Source organism: Coffea arabica, chromosome 10e (assembly GCF_036785885.1).
Source record: "Coffea arabica cultivar ET-39 chromosome 10e, Coffea Arabica ET-39 HiFi, whole genome shotgun sequence".
Lineage (NCBI taxonomy): Eukaryota > Viridiplantae > Streptophyta > Magnoliopsida > Gentianales > Rubiaceae > Coffea > Coffea arabica.
In genome coordinates, this window is record NC_092328.1 from 152,796 (window position 1) to 173,011 (window position 20,216).

Here is a 20,216-nt window from a genome sequence, read left to right on the forward strand (position 1 = left end):
TCACGGGCTATATCGTGTTAAAATAAATACACTTTTACTCAACAAATTAATAATGTCTCGCCAGATGTGAGTGTGTCATATAAGCATGGTTAATTTTTGAGGATCACAGTCAACGTTCTAAAAATTGACTAACTGCAAGGGATCAATTTTTTAAACCATGACGAGATAAATAGACCAAAGGCCTTGTTTGGACTGTGATTTTTCTAAACTATAAAGAGATAAAAAGGGACCAACTTATAGGTTTCTAATCCATAAAGGGACCATAAGGAGACCAAATTATAGGTTTCTTATTAACCATAATAGGGTTTTTCGTATTAGGGGTACAACATGCAAATCAAGTCACATTTTGGTGTTAAACATAGTAGTGTTTGTATATGGAATTTTTTTCAAATATTATTTTACTTGCATCAGAAGTACATTCTTTAATTACTTTTTTACATTCCCAATAATTCTTTTTTTTTTGAATTTTATATACATCACATCACTTAACAAAAAAAAAAAAGTGTTACAACGAAATTCGAAAATCACCTAGCCTATAGTCCAAATATCCTGTTCAAACAATAATATTTTTCACAAACACAACATGCACTAGAGGCACATTACTCACAAACATGGTTTGGTTTTAACATTTTCCATCTAAATTTTAAAACACTTCAAAGCACAAGAGGTGAATTTATAGGTTTCTAAATCATAGAGAGATTTGTTAAACATTCGCTAAACACGCCCGGGGGAGGGGGGGGGCTTTTTTTTTAATGTTTAACCCATTAAAGGGGATTGTATATTGACAGTTGTCTCGCTGCACCGCTCGTTGCGGTAAGTAAAAGGTTGAAGAGCGCAGGTGCAGGCGTGAGGTAAATGCCGCCTGCCTGCGGGTGATAGTCAGGCAATTCTCTCCGAGTACTTCCATGGAACGGACAACAGGGGCGAGCGCTAGATGGAGCACTACGTACATCAACGCCCAAAGTTAGATTTGATTATATTAGACTTAGTAATAGTATGTATGCATATAAAGAAGTAGGTAATGCAAAGAGTTTGGGCTCAAAAAGTTAGCCAGGTGTGTCATGTTAACGAGTGGATGCATCTGCCATCTTCTAATCTCTTTCTGTTACCCACTTCTGTCTCAATTCTTGAGCCTTTAGCATCCTATCAAGAAGACTGACCACCGGTCCATTTATACTCATCATCACTCGCCATTCCACTTTACCCCTGTCCATTTCATCAACAGCTTTTTTGAAGGAACTTCATCAAGAGTTTTACCCGCCTATTCATTTGCCCTCTATGTATCTTCCAATTCACACTAATCAACGTACAACTTCAATGCACCGTGATTCCTTGACCAAGTAAGTACTCGAAGGCCAACTTGTTGGTTGTTTGCCGCCTAGTCCTTTTTGAGCACAAGAAAAGTAGAGATCACGGAGGCTTCTAATTGCTTTTCTATTTTTACATTTTGGATAGACAAGCTTCAGAAGAAGCAGGTACCACAACCTCATTTCTACCAGGTTAAACTGCTGTATATCCGTTAATATCTTAGATGCAAAACCAATAGAACTTGTTTCCTGTTGTTCATACATATCAAATATAACATAACAAAATAATGTGTAAGACATAAGCAAGAATATGCCTTCACAAGATCCAAACTAAAGAAATTGAAAGAAAAATTAAAGAGTAAAACAAAAGAATCGCCTATTGGTCTCTAAAATATCCAACATAAAGTCCGAGATTATTTTAAAAAAAAAAAAAAAAAAAAAAGCTTCAGAAACTATGGCTCCGCGGCCTAAAATTTGAAAGACTGGAGAAGAAGCCAATGTTTCCCAGCAAGAACAGAGCAATAACAACCACGCATGTCAAAATTATCCACATCCACTGCTGAATTTTTCTTTTACCTCTGTTCCTAAGTGGCGGAGGGATAGATTTTGTCTTGCTTTGCTTCACCACAACTGATGGATTTTGAGATCTTTTGATAACTGTAGGAAAACAGTACTTAACCTCAGATTCCTTCATTGTTCCAGGTACGATTTCAGATTTTGGAGTGCATTCCCCAATATTGTTACCATCGGGAACTTCGGCTCCACCGGCCCTCTTTCTCTCCTTCTTCCTCAACCTCTTCTCCCTTTCCTAGACAAATCAAATGGACGTCATTGATGGAAAGCCAGGTGAAGAAGAGCACACTTACTCAGGCACATGAATTGGAATTCAAAATTTCTTACCTTCTCTCTCAGTTCGGCTTCTTTCTGTGCTCGTAATTCAGCTCTCATTTGCGCTTTCTCTGCTATCCTCTTTTTTCTCTCCAATGCCTCCAGAGCCTTAGCTTTCTCCTCTAGTCGCCGTTGCTCCCTCAACTTGGCTGCTGCCTCTGCCTTCGTTAACTCCTCAGCCTTCCTTGCCAACTCCTGCTCCTCCATCGTTGGTATGCGCTCCTTCTCTGTGATCTCGACATCACTTATCATCCTGCCTGAAATCGTCGCAAGCCCATTCCTCAAAAATGGTTTCACAGCTTCTCTACTTTCTGCTTTCTCACTATTCACTCTTACTTCTTTGATCTTAGACCTATCACCCGGGCAAACATCCTCTACATATTTCAATTGGTTTTCTTGTATCAGATCTTGGGTTTGCAACACAGCACTAGTGTTGCTTGGGTTTAAAACAAACCTATCGATCCTTTCGACCCTGTAACTCATCATTTCAGGAGGTTCCTCATCTGGGCCAAGTGAGCGACCATCCAATGTTCCTAATCTCCTCAGTGTGCTCCTCATGTTGCACTTAACGTATTCTTTACGGAAAGCATCATCCTTGTTCCACAAATCCATTACTGTCTCCACCTAAATAAAAAGAAAATAGAAACTAATGCCAATCTTGTTAAGACCCAAAATAAGGAAGGAAACACAGACAAGCATAAAAGAAACCTGATTAACACAGAGGTGATGGAGTGCTTCTCTATCTTTTCTTGCTGCATAATCACTAGCTGCAGCTGCATTGTCCTTGTATGTTCGAAATTGTTTATTCTGCAGTATCAGGCAAGCTAGATTTAGTCTACAACACATTTGTTTTGCTTCAAGGTTCTATTCTATGTTTCCTTGCATGATTTAAATTTATAAATCTATAGAAAATTTCTTCACATTAGCCTACATTTCCATGATTTCCTGAAGAAACTAAAGCACAAGAATCATAATAGAACACAGCATAGAAATTGATCATACTAAATTACTAGTAATTATACAGCAATAATGCTGTCCCAATTGGTTTTCTAGATAAAAAATAATACACGCCACAACAACAACTGTTCAAGTTATCAAATACCATAGAACACATAACAAGAAAACAAACTGGCACAAAAGCTCCCCGAGGAACAGAAGACAAATTTAGTTACAGTAAACAAAATGTTCAAGGGCTGTGTTAACGACCAATTATATTCTCCTTAAGTAAATGAATTATTTTGAAGCCTACAACATTTAACAAGCACGAACATATTTCCACAAGCAACAAAACAAAAATAATTCCAACAACTATAGAACATTAAATAAGGCAGGGAAAAGTATAATTCACGCAGAAGGAAATCAGTACCATGGACTCAGATCTCTCGCAACAGATATTACTTTGATGCCAATATTTACCAACTATTTTAACCTACCTAAAATAGGTACAGTCATTCGGATTCTCATAGTCATCACAAAATCTAATCATTCTACATCCCATATCATGAAAAATAGTCATCCAGCCATTCTCTCTCACCTAGTTGAGTGCCTCTTGGAAATGTAATACTCCGTAACCTTATTAATGGAGAAAAGAAAGGGAAGCAGGAGCATCTGGAAGCATAACATTCTAACTGGAGAATATTGCTTAATCTTTATTAAGCCCATCTTCTCAAATCAATATAAGAAAAAAATTCACTAATTTCTGTGTGTCAAATTACCAATGAAATTTATCAAAGACCTATATGGTGGCAGCGAATCATAATGCTGCATAAATTTATGTAAAGAAATAATTCAAATAGCAAACTGCCAGCAGCTTTTTTTTTTTTTTTGTCCAGATAAATATATTAAAAGGTCTTGTTGTACATAAAAGGAAAGTGTTCAGCCTTCAAAAAACATAGTCATGTAAGAACAAACCTTCTCAAACAATTCTTTCTTCAAACTTTGCAAATGATGATACGCTGCCTGGCGAATGTCATTTGCATCTTCAACCTGAGAGATCAATTCCCTGAGCTTTAGACTCTCATCTTCATACTTCTTCTGTGCTGCTCGAGCAACTGTTTCAGCTTTCAGGACACCATCCTTGAGATTATCCAGTTCCTTCTTTAATATCTGAAACACTTGAATTAGTTTAGTGGTTGGTACTTAACACATAATCAACAAAGGAATGCCCCAGCTTTTCAAATACGGCTGTTCTCCTAAGTCCATATATTAAGCAAAGACAAAGGATACAAAAAGCAAAGTCAAAAGCTTATACTAGAAAACAATTTCTTGTCTCTAGACCATGAGACCTGGCACAACAATTAGCACCAGATACACATGGAAACGAGGAAAGAGGGTATGAGATAAGACGTGGTGATATCATATACAGACCTTCAAACGCTCTTCAAATTCGTCTCTCTTTTTCAAAGCCTGCTGAACCTCATCCTGGCTTCCAATGTTTGAGGATAATTGTTCTCGAAGCTGCTTCAATTGCTTGATTTCGCGAATAAACTGCTTTTCCTCCTTTAACGGTAGAGTTTCATGTTGAATCATGTGTTCCATGCTGTAGATCTGCAGGATCAAATGTATAGCTTAAAGTAACTCTACACACCAGCAAAACAATTGATCAATTTTGAATGATGCTTTCTGTTATGTTTATCTGCTTGCTACTAGTGCATAGGGGCATGCCCCTGTGTGAGAGAGAGAGAATGAAACAAAGCAAATGCATACCCGGGCATCAATATCCTCCACAGAAATTGCATTCTTGACTTTATTAATCACAGATTGGATAGAATCTATCTCTGCGCGCTTAGACTTCACAGACCTTTTTGAAGCCCTTGCCTTGGACAATGCATCCTCATATTCGGCAGCATGACTCTGGCAGTTTGCCTGTTCATAGGAGTGTTGATTAAGCTGTATAAGAAGGATAACTATTCAGGAGAATATGTCAAAGTAAAAGAATTTTGGGATTGGGTCTTACTTTGTGCTTTTGGATTTCAAGTCGAAATGCATCCCTATGCTTCGTCTTCTCTTCAACCTGTAGTTGAGCAAGTTGGATCTGTTCTCTGATCTTCAGATCGTCAAATCTTGGCATCCTAATCAGATAACAAAATGACCTAGTCAAGGGTCCAAAACCAACATTCTGTCCAGCCAAAGCATCAGGATTGGAATTCTCCGACAAAGAAGTAGATATCTCATTTTCATGAGATTTCTCCATGTTCTTCCTTTCTTGGCATATTAGCTTATTATCAATTTTTACATCTAAAAGAGATAACTTATCTTCCTGGGCTTCAACATCCTTAAATTCAGGACCTAAGTTTGGGGCACTCTCGCTAATAACAACAGAACTATCAGAAACCTCGGCGTTGGATGCAACACTGTTACTGCAGGCCATATCTGCACCATCCGTGCCAGAAGAATTCTCAACTTCATCCTTTACTTCTTCAACAGATGAAACAGAGCGCATATCGCCACATTCATCATCCAGAATGCCAACTTCAGGTTTCAAGTGCATGTTCTCAACCTGAAATGACTGCATTTTTTCCTTGGAATTGTCAGTTCCAAGCTGAAATTCAGATCCAGAGATTGTGGTATTGGGGAGGATGCTCACAACACCAACAAGGTCATCATTGTTTACACCTTTGGATTGTATGATCTCTAATATTGAGTCACTAATAGGAAGGGAAATGGCACTTGCAACTTCAGTTTCTGATTTAATAACCTTATCCTCACCAACAACATGTTCACATGAAGAACAAGCTACTTTTTCAATTTCATGCTGTCTAGAGATGTCTGGAACTTCAGCAATGCTTTGAGCCCCAGCATTATCAATGTCTTCAGTCTCTGGTTTGCATACCCCATCATCACGAGAAGTAACATTTTCTGTAGAAGGAAATATCTCATGCTGAACTTCCTGTTCTTTAGCAGCGTCTTGCACATTTTCAATACTTTCAACTGGATTGCCCACAGTATCAGTTTTCACACAACTGGTTGCAGGAACTAAAGTATCAGCATCAGTAGCAAATTGGAGCAGTTCAAGGGATTTCTCGCCGTCAACTGCACGGTTATTAGATTCTTTGTTATGTATTTCACTGTCATCTGTGGATTCATAAGATTCTTTGTTATCGGGAACAGAACAATTGGAAGAAGAAACAGGAAAATGGTCTTTACTTTCATTGGAAACCGGACCACTAGCAGTTACCGATAGTAAATCAACATCATTAGGAGAGTTTACAGCTTCAAGCTCCTGATCAAAACTAGGCTCACCATTTTTACCAGATCCAACGATGGATTCTGGATTTTGGTTATCTTCTGAAAGAAGTTCCATCTTTGTTTCCTCTCCTTCATCCCTTTGTCCACTCTTATGAAATTCAGAGGTTTCAGAATTCTCTTTGGATTTCACCAGCACTCCACTTTGCACCCTTTCCTCTATGACATTAGTGGAATCTATGCCAATTTGGTCTTCCAAGTTCGCCTCCTGCAACTCAGTCTGATGGGGTACAAATTGACTAGCATCACTTTGTCCATTTTCAGGGTCCTGGGCACCACTAACCCTGTCAGATGACTCTGAATGGAATTGGTTAGTGGGGATGGGCTTGCTGACTTCAAATTCTGGTGATTTAGGTGGGGAAGACTCCAAACTACCATGCTGGAACTCTTGGATTTCCTCTTGCAATGGACTGATTAGATCAAAATCATTTCCCTCAGATTTCTGACAACCATCGGTGGGCTTGGCAACGTGCAATGAAGGATATTGAGCTTGGCGACTCTCAACTAAATCTGCATCTGCCTGCAGGTGGAAGACTGCAACATCAGATTCCTGATTCTCTCTTGGAGCAGGAGAGGGCAGCTTGGAGTCAATTTGACAGTCAGCAAGCTGGCATGGCTCAGCATCTGCCTTAGCACCTCCAGCACCACCACCATTTTGCAGAACGACTTCACTGGCAGCTGTGCTGGGGCCACCAACCAGGAAGGCATCCCCAACAACAGAGGCAACCACAGAGCCCTCTTGGTGCAGAACACTAACACCATTGATGGAAGAGGCAACCTGGTTGGCATCAGTTTCTGCAGCAAGTTTCGCAATTTGGAGGTCTATGAGGTTGGAATGGCAAGACTGCACGTGGGCAGTTCCATTTAGATGGTGATTCATATCAAGAGGAAGGGGTGAATCATCATTGCGGGTGACAAAGGTGTAGGAGTTGTCGCCAGCATCATACTTGGGAATGGCATCATCATCATGATCATCACCATCATGGTGGTGGTGGTGGATCCCATTGGCACCATTGCAATTGGGGAATGGAGCAGATTCGGGGTCGGCTTGGATGTGGAGAGAGGGGACTTTAGAAGGACTGCTAGTAGCAATGGTAGTAGCAGAAGTAGGAGAATTGTTGTGAGATAGGTCAGGGAGTTCCAAGGGAACTAGGTGGGTCTCAGCCGTCATTATTACTTGGCTTTCCAAAGTAAAGCCAAAACCCACGAGATCAAGGAAGAAATCAACCAATTAATCAAATTGAGCCCTGCCTACAAAGTTTGGCAACAATGGAAAAAGCAATTAGAAGTCCACACATATAATCAGAACATCATTATGCATGATGAAAAGTTACATACAAATTCATGGTGGCGGTGGTGGTGGAGAACAACAGGAAAACGGGCAGAGGCTTCAGAAAGGAAAGGCAGCGACCCTATTACACATGAAAGTCCCTCTAATCAACTAAACTTTCTTCGGTAAAGTTTTTTGGCATGAATTACATACATTTGTATCAAAATTCGATTTTATACAATCCCGTGCTCCTAATGTTGTAACATCTTCGCAAAGGAAAGGAGAGAGAGAAGGAATATGGAAAGCATAGAACGAAACAGTAACAACTAAAGTAGAACATCTTAGAAAAATGGAGATAGGTTGGGGAGACTTACAACAGGCGATCGGGATCTGGAGATCGGGGAGGTGGATGCCAGATCAGGAGAACCCCCCCAAAACGCCTGAGGGGCCTGAGTCGGTGGTGAAGCAGTAGCCAAAATTTGAGATTTTGGTTTTTAATTCACATTCATCTACCGCTCCCCATTTATATACCTGTATAATATTTTATACATATATACATATATATATATATATACACACAAATCTATGTAGAGATATATTTGGATTGGGAAAAAAGTTTTTTTTTTTTTTTTTTGAAGGAGAAAAAAGGTTAAGTTAGTCCGAGTGGTAGTTATGTAGAGATACATTTGGATTAGGAAAAAAGGTTAAGTGAGTCCTAGTAGTAGGACAGAAGTGGAAGAAGACGTGCATAATAAGCAGACAGAGTCAGGTGATTATCTTTAAGTGGGCCCAACTGGACAGAAGGTTCGGGGTGCACTGTACGTCCGAACCTTGACCTCCCAACCCACCAAATTTAAAAAAGAAAAAATCGTTGAAAACGTCCCTTATATTTTAGAAAATAACTTTGTACGTTCCTCACTTTTAAAAATATAATTTTACGTTTCTTACAAATTCACATTGGTCAAATTTGATCCCTACTTAAATTTTCGACTAGTTTTTCGTCGAAATTCATCACGTACCTTGCACGTGATCATATTTTAAGGGCAAAATTATTAAATTAAATTTTATATAATTTAATTCATAATCCCTCACATTTCATAAAATAAATTTTTTCGTCCCTTACATTTTACAAAATAAATTTTTTCATCCTTAACATTTTTCAAAATGAATTTTTTCATCTTTTATTGATCATGTGTGTGAATAATTTTTTTTTTAATCCATGTATATATCTATTTGATTTCACCTGAACAGTACGAATAGCATATGAAATCAAATAGAGATATATTACATACTATTCGTACTGCTCAAGTGAAATCAAATAGATATATACACGAATTTAAAACAATTGTTAGTTTTTCACTTATATTCATTTTCTTTTATTCGAAATTTGAAAATAAAGAAGACATTTAATCCTAAATATTATCAAGTGTTTATATCGAATTAAATTTGGACAGAAAAAATAAACAAAAGAAAAGTATGATAAAAAGAAATAAATGAATGGTACTTTCAAATTTTAAAATAATTACAAGACAAGTAATTCAATTGTTAGTTTTAAAAGTGTCGAGTAGAAATTTCAGATTTAAACTGAAATTTGTTAACATAATTATAGAATTCGAGTTAGGACCCATTAATTAGATGATCTTATTATACAATTCAATAAATAAATTATTACCAAAAGAGAAGGGTCACAAATATTGAATAGGTTCAAATGGTGAAATCATATAAATATATACATGGATTTCAAAAAAAATTATTAGTTTTAAACCCCTATATATATATCTATTGAATAGCATGTGTATAACTACGATTAGCATGTTTAGATGAAATCTAATAGAGATAAATTACATGATATTCGTATTGTTCAGATAAAATCAAATAAAAATATACGTGGGTTTATAGAAAAAAAAAACTATTCATACACATGATCAATGAGGGATGAAAAATTCATCTTGAAAAATGTGAGAGATGGAAAATTTCATATTTTAAAATGTGAGGAACGAAACAATTCATTATGTAAAATGTTAGAAACGAAAAAATTCATTTTGTGAAATGTGAAGAACTGTTAATCAAATTATGTAAAAATTTGATTTGACAATTTTGCTTGTAAAAAATGATCACATGCAAGTCACGTGGTGGATTCTGGCAAAAACTAATCGAAAACCTAGGTAGGGAATAAATTTGATCAATGTGAATTTATAAAGGACGTAAAATTACACTTTTAACAGTGAGAGACGAAAAAAATCATTTTGTAAAATGTGAGAAACGTTTTGAACGATTTTTCCTTTTAAAAACTATGGTGGTGGCCAACATTTTAAATGGTTGTTGTTTAGTACTAATTTTTATTGTTTAGTACTAATGTAAAAGATATCTCTCCTAGTAGTAATCTTGACTTGGAACTCAAATTGGACTCTAAGAGTGCGTTAATAAAACTGAAATTTGAAAATTAAAATCTAAAATGTGAAATTTGAATCCATTTAATCTGACTAGGGGAAAAGCCCACGCAACGCGTGGGAGTTTAGTGCATATAATTAAATATGGTTAATAATTATTTTTTGACAATTTCTAGTATAAGGATTGAAGTATGATAATTTTTATTATGTGATATTAAATTAAAAAAATCATAAGTTACGTATTGAGTTAAAAAATATATAATGTGCAATAAAATATAATTATAAGATACGATCAACTATTTTGTATCAAATCTAGTATAATAAAATACCTATTTATATCTGCTCATGCACTTTAGAGATATTAAAATTTGTTGTTTAATTTGAATTTGATCTTGATATGAGAGCAATCCACCACATTATCTTGTCATATAAGTGAGATTTGAACAATTAGCATACTTGACGAAATCATTGCTAGTGGAATTTCGGTTCTTACAAACCAAAATTTTGAATTTATATTGATTCAAAAAACATAGATCATCACGAGGCCTTCACATTGAGTAAGCAATTAATTATAATTTATTATATGATTTATGACATATAGCAAAGCATCTCATTCTCGATAGGGGTTACAATAACGAAATATTAGTTTTGTGTTAGTTGCAAAGATATACAACAACTAATATGCTAATTTAGAAGAATAATTACCTCAAAAGAATACTAAAGCATTTTAATCCACTCAATTTAAGGAAAATAATTAAAAGTAATGAGGTACATATTTTAGAGTTGTAGCCAAATAGTTTTAAGGAGATAGTTAAATATTTTGGCAAATCAGATGAAGTGAAAAATTGTCTAAATGGAATAGTCAATAAAGTAGCAAACGATTTGAAAATTGCACTAACTAATAGTTAAAACAACAAAATGAGTAGATGCAATCTATAAATGGAAAAATTTATGATGATAAACTTATTTTAAACCATAAATAACAATTAACAAATGTGGTATTTTTCTTATCAAACTTGTCTAACATGGGCAATTGAATTAGAATACTAAAAAATTATTGCATATACAACTTGCAATATTACAGATTTTACAACAAAAAAAAGTAGATTTGTTAAAGAAAACATACCTATTGAAAAAGGTGTTGCAAAATAGGGAAAAAGAGTAGTTAATGTAATAATATCCGAATTCAATATGCTGCATGACTGTGGTGGAATAAAACCTATAAGCAAATGAAATGAATTTGAATAGATTGGGGTTACTATGATAAAGGCCAAAAAATCAGACTTCTGTACTAATTGACATTAATTGTGTCTTAACATCCATATATCATAACTTTGCAAATAACTTATGAGAAAGGTTTTAAGAAATTAAAATACTCAGATGTTAATACAATTAAATGATTAGAAGGGCTTTTATGTAATTTCACTAAAACACAAGCTGAATTCAGTTGTACCCAATGTTTAATCAGATATCAAATAATGTCACATATCAAACTTACCCCTAACCTTAAATGTCTAAAAGGACATCCAAGTAATTACAACAAAACTAAATTAGTTATAATGACTCATATTCAATACTCTAATTGCACTTCAAACACTCTCATATTTCCAAAAAAACTCCATCATTGCGGTTGAAATTGAAGTCCTAAACTCATTCTTATATCGTATAAGGATACATTTGAGTATATATCACATTCAATGATAAGTGAATAACGTATTACTTAATTTTGGAGGCAAGTTTTGCCTAGAAAATTTATTGGCACTTAATTAATTTGAATGTTCTTTTTTTGTTATCAAACACATTTAGACATATTAAAATCTGAATCTATTAAATTTAAGCGTTGAATTGAATTATTAAACGGGTTTAAGTCCAAATGACATTAATATTGCTTTTTGCTAAAGATAATACTACAAATTTTGGTTAATCCCAATTTGTGCCCATCAACAAATGAGATAATCACATTTTACAATTGACTTTGGCCTCTCCCATTAACACAAATAAGGGTGCTATTTAGTATTAACCATACATTATTCCCCTAATATATTTCCTAGTTATCCTAATTCTTAGTTTGCCCTCTAACTTTAGTTGTCAGCATTCTGACCTTTGTCTATTTTATTTTTTTGAAATTAGTTATCATTTTTATGTTTATTTTTGAGCAAATAAAGTAATCATCTATCCATTAGTTTCTTTTCTAAAGTTTCTATTCGCCAAAGAATTAAGCTTTATGTGTACTTATGTTTTATTATTATTTTATCACATATAGAGATTCTACGTTAACTTGTTTATCTTTTATTTGTTATAATTCATAGTTGGGAAGGTTGGATAGGGAAGTGAAGGGGTGGTTGGTAGTGGCAGTGGTAAAGGGGAAATTATATAGTGTTGGCATATTTTTTGATGTTATTTTTTTGTGTGTTTTTTGGGAGATTATTCTAGTTTTTGGCATTTTATTAGGAAAAAAATGACTAGTTGTTAAAAAAAAATTTCTCAATTCAAATACACCCACAATCAAAACCAGTTTTCCGAACATGAGATGGAAAATGTTGTTGTAATAGCTTCCATCTCCATTTTGTACTCAGCAATTCACTTTATACATAAAAAGTACCACGCCACCATGAATGAAGGACATATAATCAGTAGTCTTGCTATCGTATAAATTCCTGCTTAGTATTGGTTTTATATATTCACATGGATTTAAGACTTGTATTTGTTTTATATATTCACCAGGAATCTATGCACCTTAGCTTGTAAGTTCTGGGAGGTGAAGGAGACTAAGGAAGGATGGCAAAGAATTGACAATTTCATCTGGACTTAAACGAGGCAGTTTTATTCAGACTTAACCAGATTAATCATTAACAACAATAGGATAGTGATTTTTTTTTTTTTTAATTTTTCTAGTTGGTGCACATATTTGTTAATTTATGGTGCATTTGATAAATTGAAGTGTAAATACTAAAATATGAAATCTGACATTTGAACTATGAATTCAATAAGTAACTGAATTATTGAGTGATGAGTGAATTACTTACCACTTATTTCTTGAAACAAGTTTTGTCTAAAAATTTTAGTGCCACAATCAATTCAACTGTTTTATTTGTTATCAAATGCGTCTAAGCATGTTGAGATTCAAATGCATTAAATTTTGAGTAAATCTTATACATATTGACAGTGTATACGCTATCACAGTCGGATCTACGACAAATATACAAAATTTGAGTTTTAAATTCAAATTCGGATTACATGTCATATATCTAATGAGGAAAGTATATATACTGTCAGTGTATATATGATCAATTCTTAAAATTTAGTACTGAATTATATTATCAAACAAGATTTTATACTAAATTTATTATATATGAATGCACCTACTTGCACTTATTGTACCTTATATTGAGGTACTTAAGCAAATTAACAATGCTCTCACCAAAAAATTAACATCCAATCCCCTATTCACAAGTGCTATGTGATAACCCATTAGCCAAACCCTTTATTTATTTATTTTTTAACAAAGATTGTTAGCACTCAATGTCTTTTTATTAGTTACACACACTTCTCTGTAATCACTCCACATTGTCAATTGTTGAATTAACCGTCACTTTCTCTAAAATAAACGGTTATTTTAAAACACTTTTTTGGCACAGGACGACTTTCTAACAAAAATAATTATTCTAACAACTTTAATATCTTTTTATTAGTTGGTACACACATTGGACGTGTACCTCAAGCACTAGTATGATTAATTGTTAATCACATTTATTGCACCTCCTTATATTTAGACACATTATCAAAATAAAAACGTTGTCATTAAAAACTAGTTTGGAAAGTAAAATTTATCTAAAATTTTTAAATATTTTTTGTGAACACATTTTTTAATCATCTATTTATACCATATATATTAAAGTGTTACAATATAATTTTTGTCATAAAAATTCTAAAAAAATAGCAATCCAAATCAGTGTCCGATAACACTCGATAGTCAAACCCATTATCTTTTTTAGCAAAGATTATTAGCACTTAATTATTAGTTAGTAATTGACCAACATTTGATTTTTTGGCTTTTCAAAGTCCGAACTAAATATAGGTTGATTTTTTGAGCCGCGACGGTATGCGCTCCGTCACCTCATCATAAAATCGACTTGGAAAAATTTGCAACAGAGGGCCCCCGCTTTCCCGAATGCCAATCCCACCACCACTCTTGTCCTAATGCGGGTTCACCAGTCGGCCCATGATGATATGAAACCGAACCAGTAGGCCCCCCCGTGCCCGTAAACTTTTCCTTTTTAGTGTCATGCTGAGACTTAATTTGAGAAGTTGCGTACCTAGACCAGAGTCGAATCCGGGCCGGAATTCATTATTTCAGACCCGGACCCGTCACACTGTACCGGTTCTTATCTGCCCGTCTATCTGACGGATTTTCTACTCTATGTTCTGAATTTGGGTCCGGTCCAGGTCAACTCGAAAAAATGGCTAAAACCTATTTTACAACAAAATTAAAAACGAAACCTGTTTTGACAAAAATTAAAAACAAAACATGTTTTGTAGCAAATTTGACATTCAAGTCTAAATCACAAATTACAAAGCCAATCACAAAGTTGTAACGGAAGAGATGCAGCTTAACAATGGATCTCCAAGTTGCAACGGAAGAGGTGCGGCTGCTTGGTCAGCAATGGATCTCCAAGTTGCAACGGAAGAGGTTAGCAATGGATCTCCAACTCCAAGTTGCAACGATTGCTGATCTCCAAGTTGCAACGATTGCTGATCTCCAAGTTGCAATGGATCTCCAAGAGGTGCGGCTTGGTCAGTGATGGATCTCCAAGAGTTGTGGCTTGGTCAATCATCAGTTTGTCACTGGAGTCCGGAGGTGGAGCTGTGGAGGAGCAAAAGAGAAGTAAAGACTAAAGAGAGTAAAGAGAGACGGAGAGGTGCGGCAGATTAAAAGTAAAGAGCGTATTAAGGTTTGGATAATATTTAGTTGTTTGGGCCTTTGGAGTATAGAAGTAAATTTGGGGTATATTATTGGTATATATATATATATACACACACATATATAAATCTATTTTATATGTGGATACGAGTCGGAATGCTATATTTCGTATTCGATCCGTTTTTATTTGATAAAATGGTTCCAGTTCCGAATCCGGGAAACAGAATTATATTCTTACCCAGACCTGTAAAAAATTGACTGGATCCGAGTCTAGACCCAGACCATTGACAGGGCTATGCGTACCCAGACGATGCAGATCCCAATCCTAATTGCCTAGGCGGTTAACATGAGTTCTATGATGAGGCAAGTTTATTAGCTGGCTAACCTCCACGAACTTGCAATTTTAGCCCTCAGGCCATTTATTTTATTCAAATAGGTCTTAAAAAAATCATACAAGAGTGAGTGGGTATCAAAATTTTAATGAAATTAAATCCGATCCATAATATGTTAAGGCCCCGTTTGGATTGTATTTTTTATGAAAAATTACTATAGCGATTTAATGTATGTGAGCAAAAAAAAAAATAGAAAAATGTGATTACGAAAAATGACGCAATTTTCCGGCAAAGAATGACAATTCAAACAGGGTAAAGTTTTGGACAAAAAGGCCAACTAACAGAATTCGACCAATTGGAACGCTATGAGATTCATTTTGTTGTTTTGACTAATGCATACGTGGCCGTCACATGGCTCCTTTTAATGGTTCCCCAAAATTTTATAAATTGTTTGTTTTACAACATTTGAAGCAACCTTTTTTTAGTTTTTTTTTTCTTTGTAGAAATTTGAAGCACCAGGGAATTCTAGAGTTATTTAAATGTAGAAATCTTAAGACCGACGTTGCCGCAATTACGATCATCCGCAGGAGCCAAAATGTATCTTTATCCTGATAACGGTCATACCGTGCCTTACCTAGCCAGTGGGCAGTAGCCCCAATGGCCCTACCCTATCCTTAAGATTTTGGGTTAATTACATTTACCTCCCATGAGGTTTGACCATATTACCAATTAATTCCTGTAATTTATCCAAATAACGGTCTCACCCTTTGAATGATCAAACATTTAACAAAAACCCCCTGAATGCCGAAAATGCCCTTTTTGAGGCCATATTGCATTAAAAAAAGAACATATTTTTATTTATTAACCTTCAAGTAATCTAAAAAAATCATCAAAAAGTTTTTGCTTATTATTTTATAAAAATCATATCTTTGCTTCCATAAATAGTTTTGAATCAATAATTATTTTAAATCTTAAAAATGAATATTAAAAATTAGATAAATTGAAAGAAAAATAAAAAAGAAGCAATTATTTTAAATCCTCAAGTATGGTTCGAATTTGTGGTTCAAGGCATGTTGCGGAGAGCACAAGACATGTTTTCCTCAATTTGAACCATACTTCAGGAATTAAAATAATTTCTTCTTTTTTTATTTTTCTTTCAATTTATCTAATTTTTAATATTCATTTTTAATATTTAAAATAATTATTGGTTCAAAACTATTTATGGAAGTAAATATATGGTTTTTATAAAATAATAAGCAAAAACTTTTTTCTATTTTTTTGGATTGCTTCAGGGTTAATAAAAGAAAAATATGTTATTTTTTTAATGCAACATGGCCTCAAAAAGGGCATTTTCGGTATTAAGGGAGTTTTTGTTAAATGTTTGATCATTCAAAGGGTGAGACCGTTATTTGGATAAATTATAGGGATTGATTGATAATATAGTCAAACCTCATGGGAGGTAAATGTAATTAACCGTAAGATTTTTGGGAAGTTTGACTTTCAATTTTCCAACGAGCCAAAAGAAAACAAGCAGGAAAACCAGCAATTAAGGAGGTCCCATTTGGAATGTTATTATTTTTTGATATTTTTAAAAAATACATTATTGTTATAAGTGAAATAAAAAGTGATTGATAAATTTATTTATAAAAAGCATAAAAATTTTCTCATTAGACGCCCGTGGCCTCTCCAGTGATACTTCTCTGCTACCGTTGACAGATACTGCGAGCAAGTCTTATACACCATTCTCATTGCTTCCTTTTGAGATCAACAATAAAATTTTTTTTTTTACATCTTTTGTGAATACATTTTTAATTTTCATATATCCAATCGTTACAATATATTTTTTCACAAAAATTTTTAAGATATGTAGGACTTTACTAAGTCCTTAAATAGAGACATAAACATGATACATCTATTCTAATTCCCAAACACAGCTCAATCACGTCTCCTAAACCAACTTTGACATCCAATTTTAATCTAGTCATCAAATAAAAAATATAACTCTAAAACTACTAAACCTCTGAAAAGACTTTTGGTTTTTTTAAAATATGTCAAACATTTTGCAACCTCCCTTCTCGCTCGCAGGCATGATTCACTTTCTTCAACCTTTCTTACTACTAGAAACTCCTTGCTCCAGAGTTTTCATTTACGCTATTGTAGGCGTCAAAAATCTCAAACAATAATAACAATAGCATGCCCTTATGTGTTTTGCAAAAGGAACCCTTTTTTTCAGAGTTGAACTGGGGACCCATGATTATTTCATTTGGCCAATTTCACTCTTAGCTAAACTGTTATATATCTTGTGGACGAAGCAGTTTTTCAATGTTCTTAAAAGAAACACCAGCCTACTGCTACAACCGTAACAAGCACACCAAAATCAACCAATCCAAACAGCAGCTTCCTTATTAACCTTAAAAATCCGCCGCCAACAATCATAAATAACACACACACACTACTTACTTAAGGGAATTTTTAAAAAATCCATCCACAAAAAGGAATTTTAAAGAAAATAAAAAAGAAACCAGAAAAAGAACAAAACTTGCAAAATCAACCTTGACTTGACAATCAAAACGTGCCTTCGACGATGTACCAGTTCGTTCGTGTGATAAAAGCAATTCCAATGAGGGCCGGCGTGACATGACATGACATGCACGATCGGCACCGGACGTGACCTGCGCGCTATTATATCCTTTGATGAATGCACCACCTCCCATGCTCAGCCAGCGTGTGCCCAAGTCCGGAATTACCACTTCCAAAATGACCATCGAATGTGGTACCGAAACTTTTAACAAAAAACTCAGCAATGGGTCCTAACTTTTAAGCAACACGACAGACTAAGGCCTTGTTTGGATTGCTATTTTTCGTCAAAAAATTATGTTATTTTTCATAATCACATTTTTCTATTATTTTTTCCTCTCACATACATCAAATCGCTACAATAATTTTTTCATAAAAAATGCAATCCAAACAGAACCTAATTTACATGGTCCGTCCTGTCCTACATAACAAAGTCTAATCCCTTCCTATATATCACTTTGAACCACCAAAATGAATTATCAACACAAACACCCAACACAATCATCAGTTTTGGAACTAAAAAGATCAGCAGCTTATTGAGCATATATATATATATATATATATATTATATGGAGGCCAGTACTGAAAAGTTAGCTGCTATATTTTCTTCTCCTCTACGAGTTTGCCACCCCTAGCTATGGTCTTGAACGCGAACTATTTTTCAAATAAAAAACATAGACGGGCGTGATACTCGTACTTCGTCTTATTTCTTGAACTATCCAGTATATCCTGGTTGTTTTCTAAGTTCCATGAAAGGAAGAGAGGAGGGAGTTTCATATCTTCTGTCCTTGAACTTGAGGAGGGGAGCAATAGATTCCATTGCCGCCTCTTATTTGAACATCATCGAGGGGAAGCAATAGAGTTCATCCTATTGCTGGCTCTTATTTGACCTATATCTCCCTCTGCTTCAGGTAATTGGGTTAGAAAGGCGGTTTGATGTCAAAATTGATAGCATCGACAGATAACATCTGCCACAAGGTTCTAGTCCAAGCAGACATTAAAAACAAAAATAAAGCCATAGTCCAATTGTGGGAAAAAAAAAAAACACAACTGCATAATACAAGCTGGCCCATTCCAAGATCCTTCAGTTCGCAAGTCTTGTTTAATACATTGGACGAATGCCCATAGGAAAGAGCACTAGGGGACACCCATAGGAAAGAGGACGAGGGGCCTGGACGGTAGACAACCGTGTCTACCGTCCCAGGCTGTTCACGGCCTGAATGAGATTTCAAAAATTTGTGCGGCTCAAATCACGTCTCGTAACTCGATTTTCACGTCGTGTAGAACCCACAAAAATATTGTTTTAATGTTACTCGCTGTTGTTCTATTGTTACACCTTGTACAGATGATGTTACATCATGTACAAATGATGTTACACCTTCCGGAGCGGTTGTCAGCTAGGAAAGAACCGCCTTCCAGAAAGTAAGGTCCACTAACAGCCAGTCTCACCTCCTAGAAGGGATCATAAAACCAGAGCTATCATATGAACAGTAGATTAAATATATATATATATATATATATCCACTAATTTACCCCAATCATATTTCTTACAAATTATTCATCTTGATGGGCAGCTCACTGTAATACCTCGTTTTTATATAGATTTTTTTTTTTGTATTTGCAATTCTTGAAATACAAAATCAAACAATCTTGAAATCTTAATTTACTCCAGAATCCGAAAGGAGATATGAGATCAAGGTGTGAACTAGTTGTAATGGTCACCCTTCAAAAAACAAAGTCTGGGTCATCTCTCACAATGCCTCCTCCCCCCAATCTACCCCTCCTCCTCCCTGAGGGCAGGAATCTCAAATCACAATTCCTTCCCTTCCCCCAGTCTCCACAAGGCAAAACAGTAAAACTAAAATTTGAAGCACAACTATTCGTCAGCACGAATGCAAGATTGTTTCTCTGTTTTTATTTCATTCCATCATTCTCAAAAGATTCGGGGAAAGAAAAGCATAAAAAAGTATACCATGAAACAAGGAACATTTAACAAGAATTTAATTATCAATATCTAATTGATTTCATATGTACCTATGCTCTAAAAGATAATGCTAGCATCCCTACAATGTGAAGCCAACTTACCCATCAAACTGAAGTAGTATGGTATCAGTTGGTGGTCTCACCAGAATTGTTTATTATTTGTTTACGGCAAGCTTGATTATAGCATCCATATTTATTGCTTCTCGCATATGGTAAAACAGTTAATGAGTTATTACTCAAAAAGAGAAGGCAGATTGACAAACAGATAAAGAGTATACTTTTACTTTCACAAAGTAATCGGAA

General features: G+C 35.0%; 1 protein-coding gene across 2 annotated transcripts; it reads right to left on the reverse strand.

Annotated features, from left to right (window-relative positions):
• Positions 1-1,532: 1,532 nt before the first annotated feature.
• LOC113712463 (uncharacterized) lies at positions 1,533-8,420 on the reverse strand. 2 transcript variants are annotated; one of them, XM_027235901.2, is made up of 9 exons: positions 8,085-8,225; positions 7,779-7,852; positions 5,152-7,691; positions 4,902-5,060; positions 4,563-4,742; positions 4,107-4,301; positions 2,904-3,002; positions 2,208-2,819; positions 1,533-2,115 (listed from the first exon to the last, which is right to left on the reverse strand). In XM_027235901.2, exons 3-9 carry the CDS (start codon positions 7,609-7,611, stop codon positions 1,753-1,755), a joined length of 4,068 nt encoding a protein of 1,355 aa, XP_027091702.2. In that variant the 5' UTR covers positions 7,612-7,691; positions 7,779-7,852; positions 8,085-8,225; the 3' UTR covers positions 1,533-1,752. The 2 variants fall into 2 exon arrangements, with proteins under 2 accessions (XP_027091702.2, XP_027091700.2); XM_027235899.2 differs by lacking the exon at positions 7,779-7,852 and having other exon boundaries at positions 8,085-8,420.
• Positions 8,421-20,216: the final 11,796 nt, after the last annotated feature.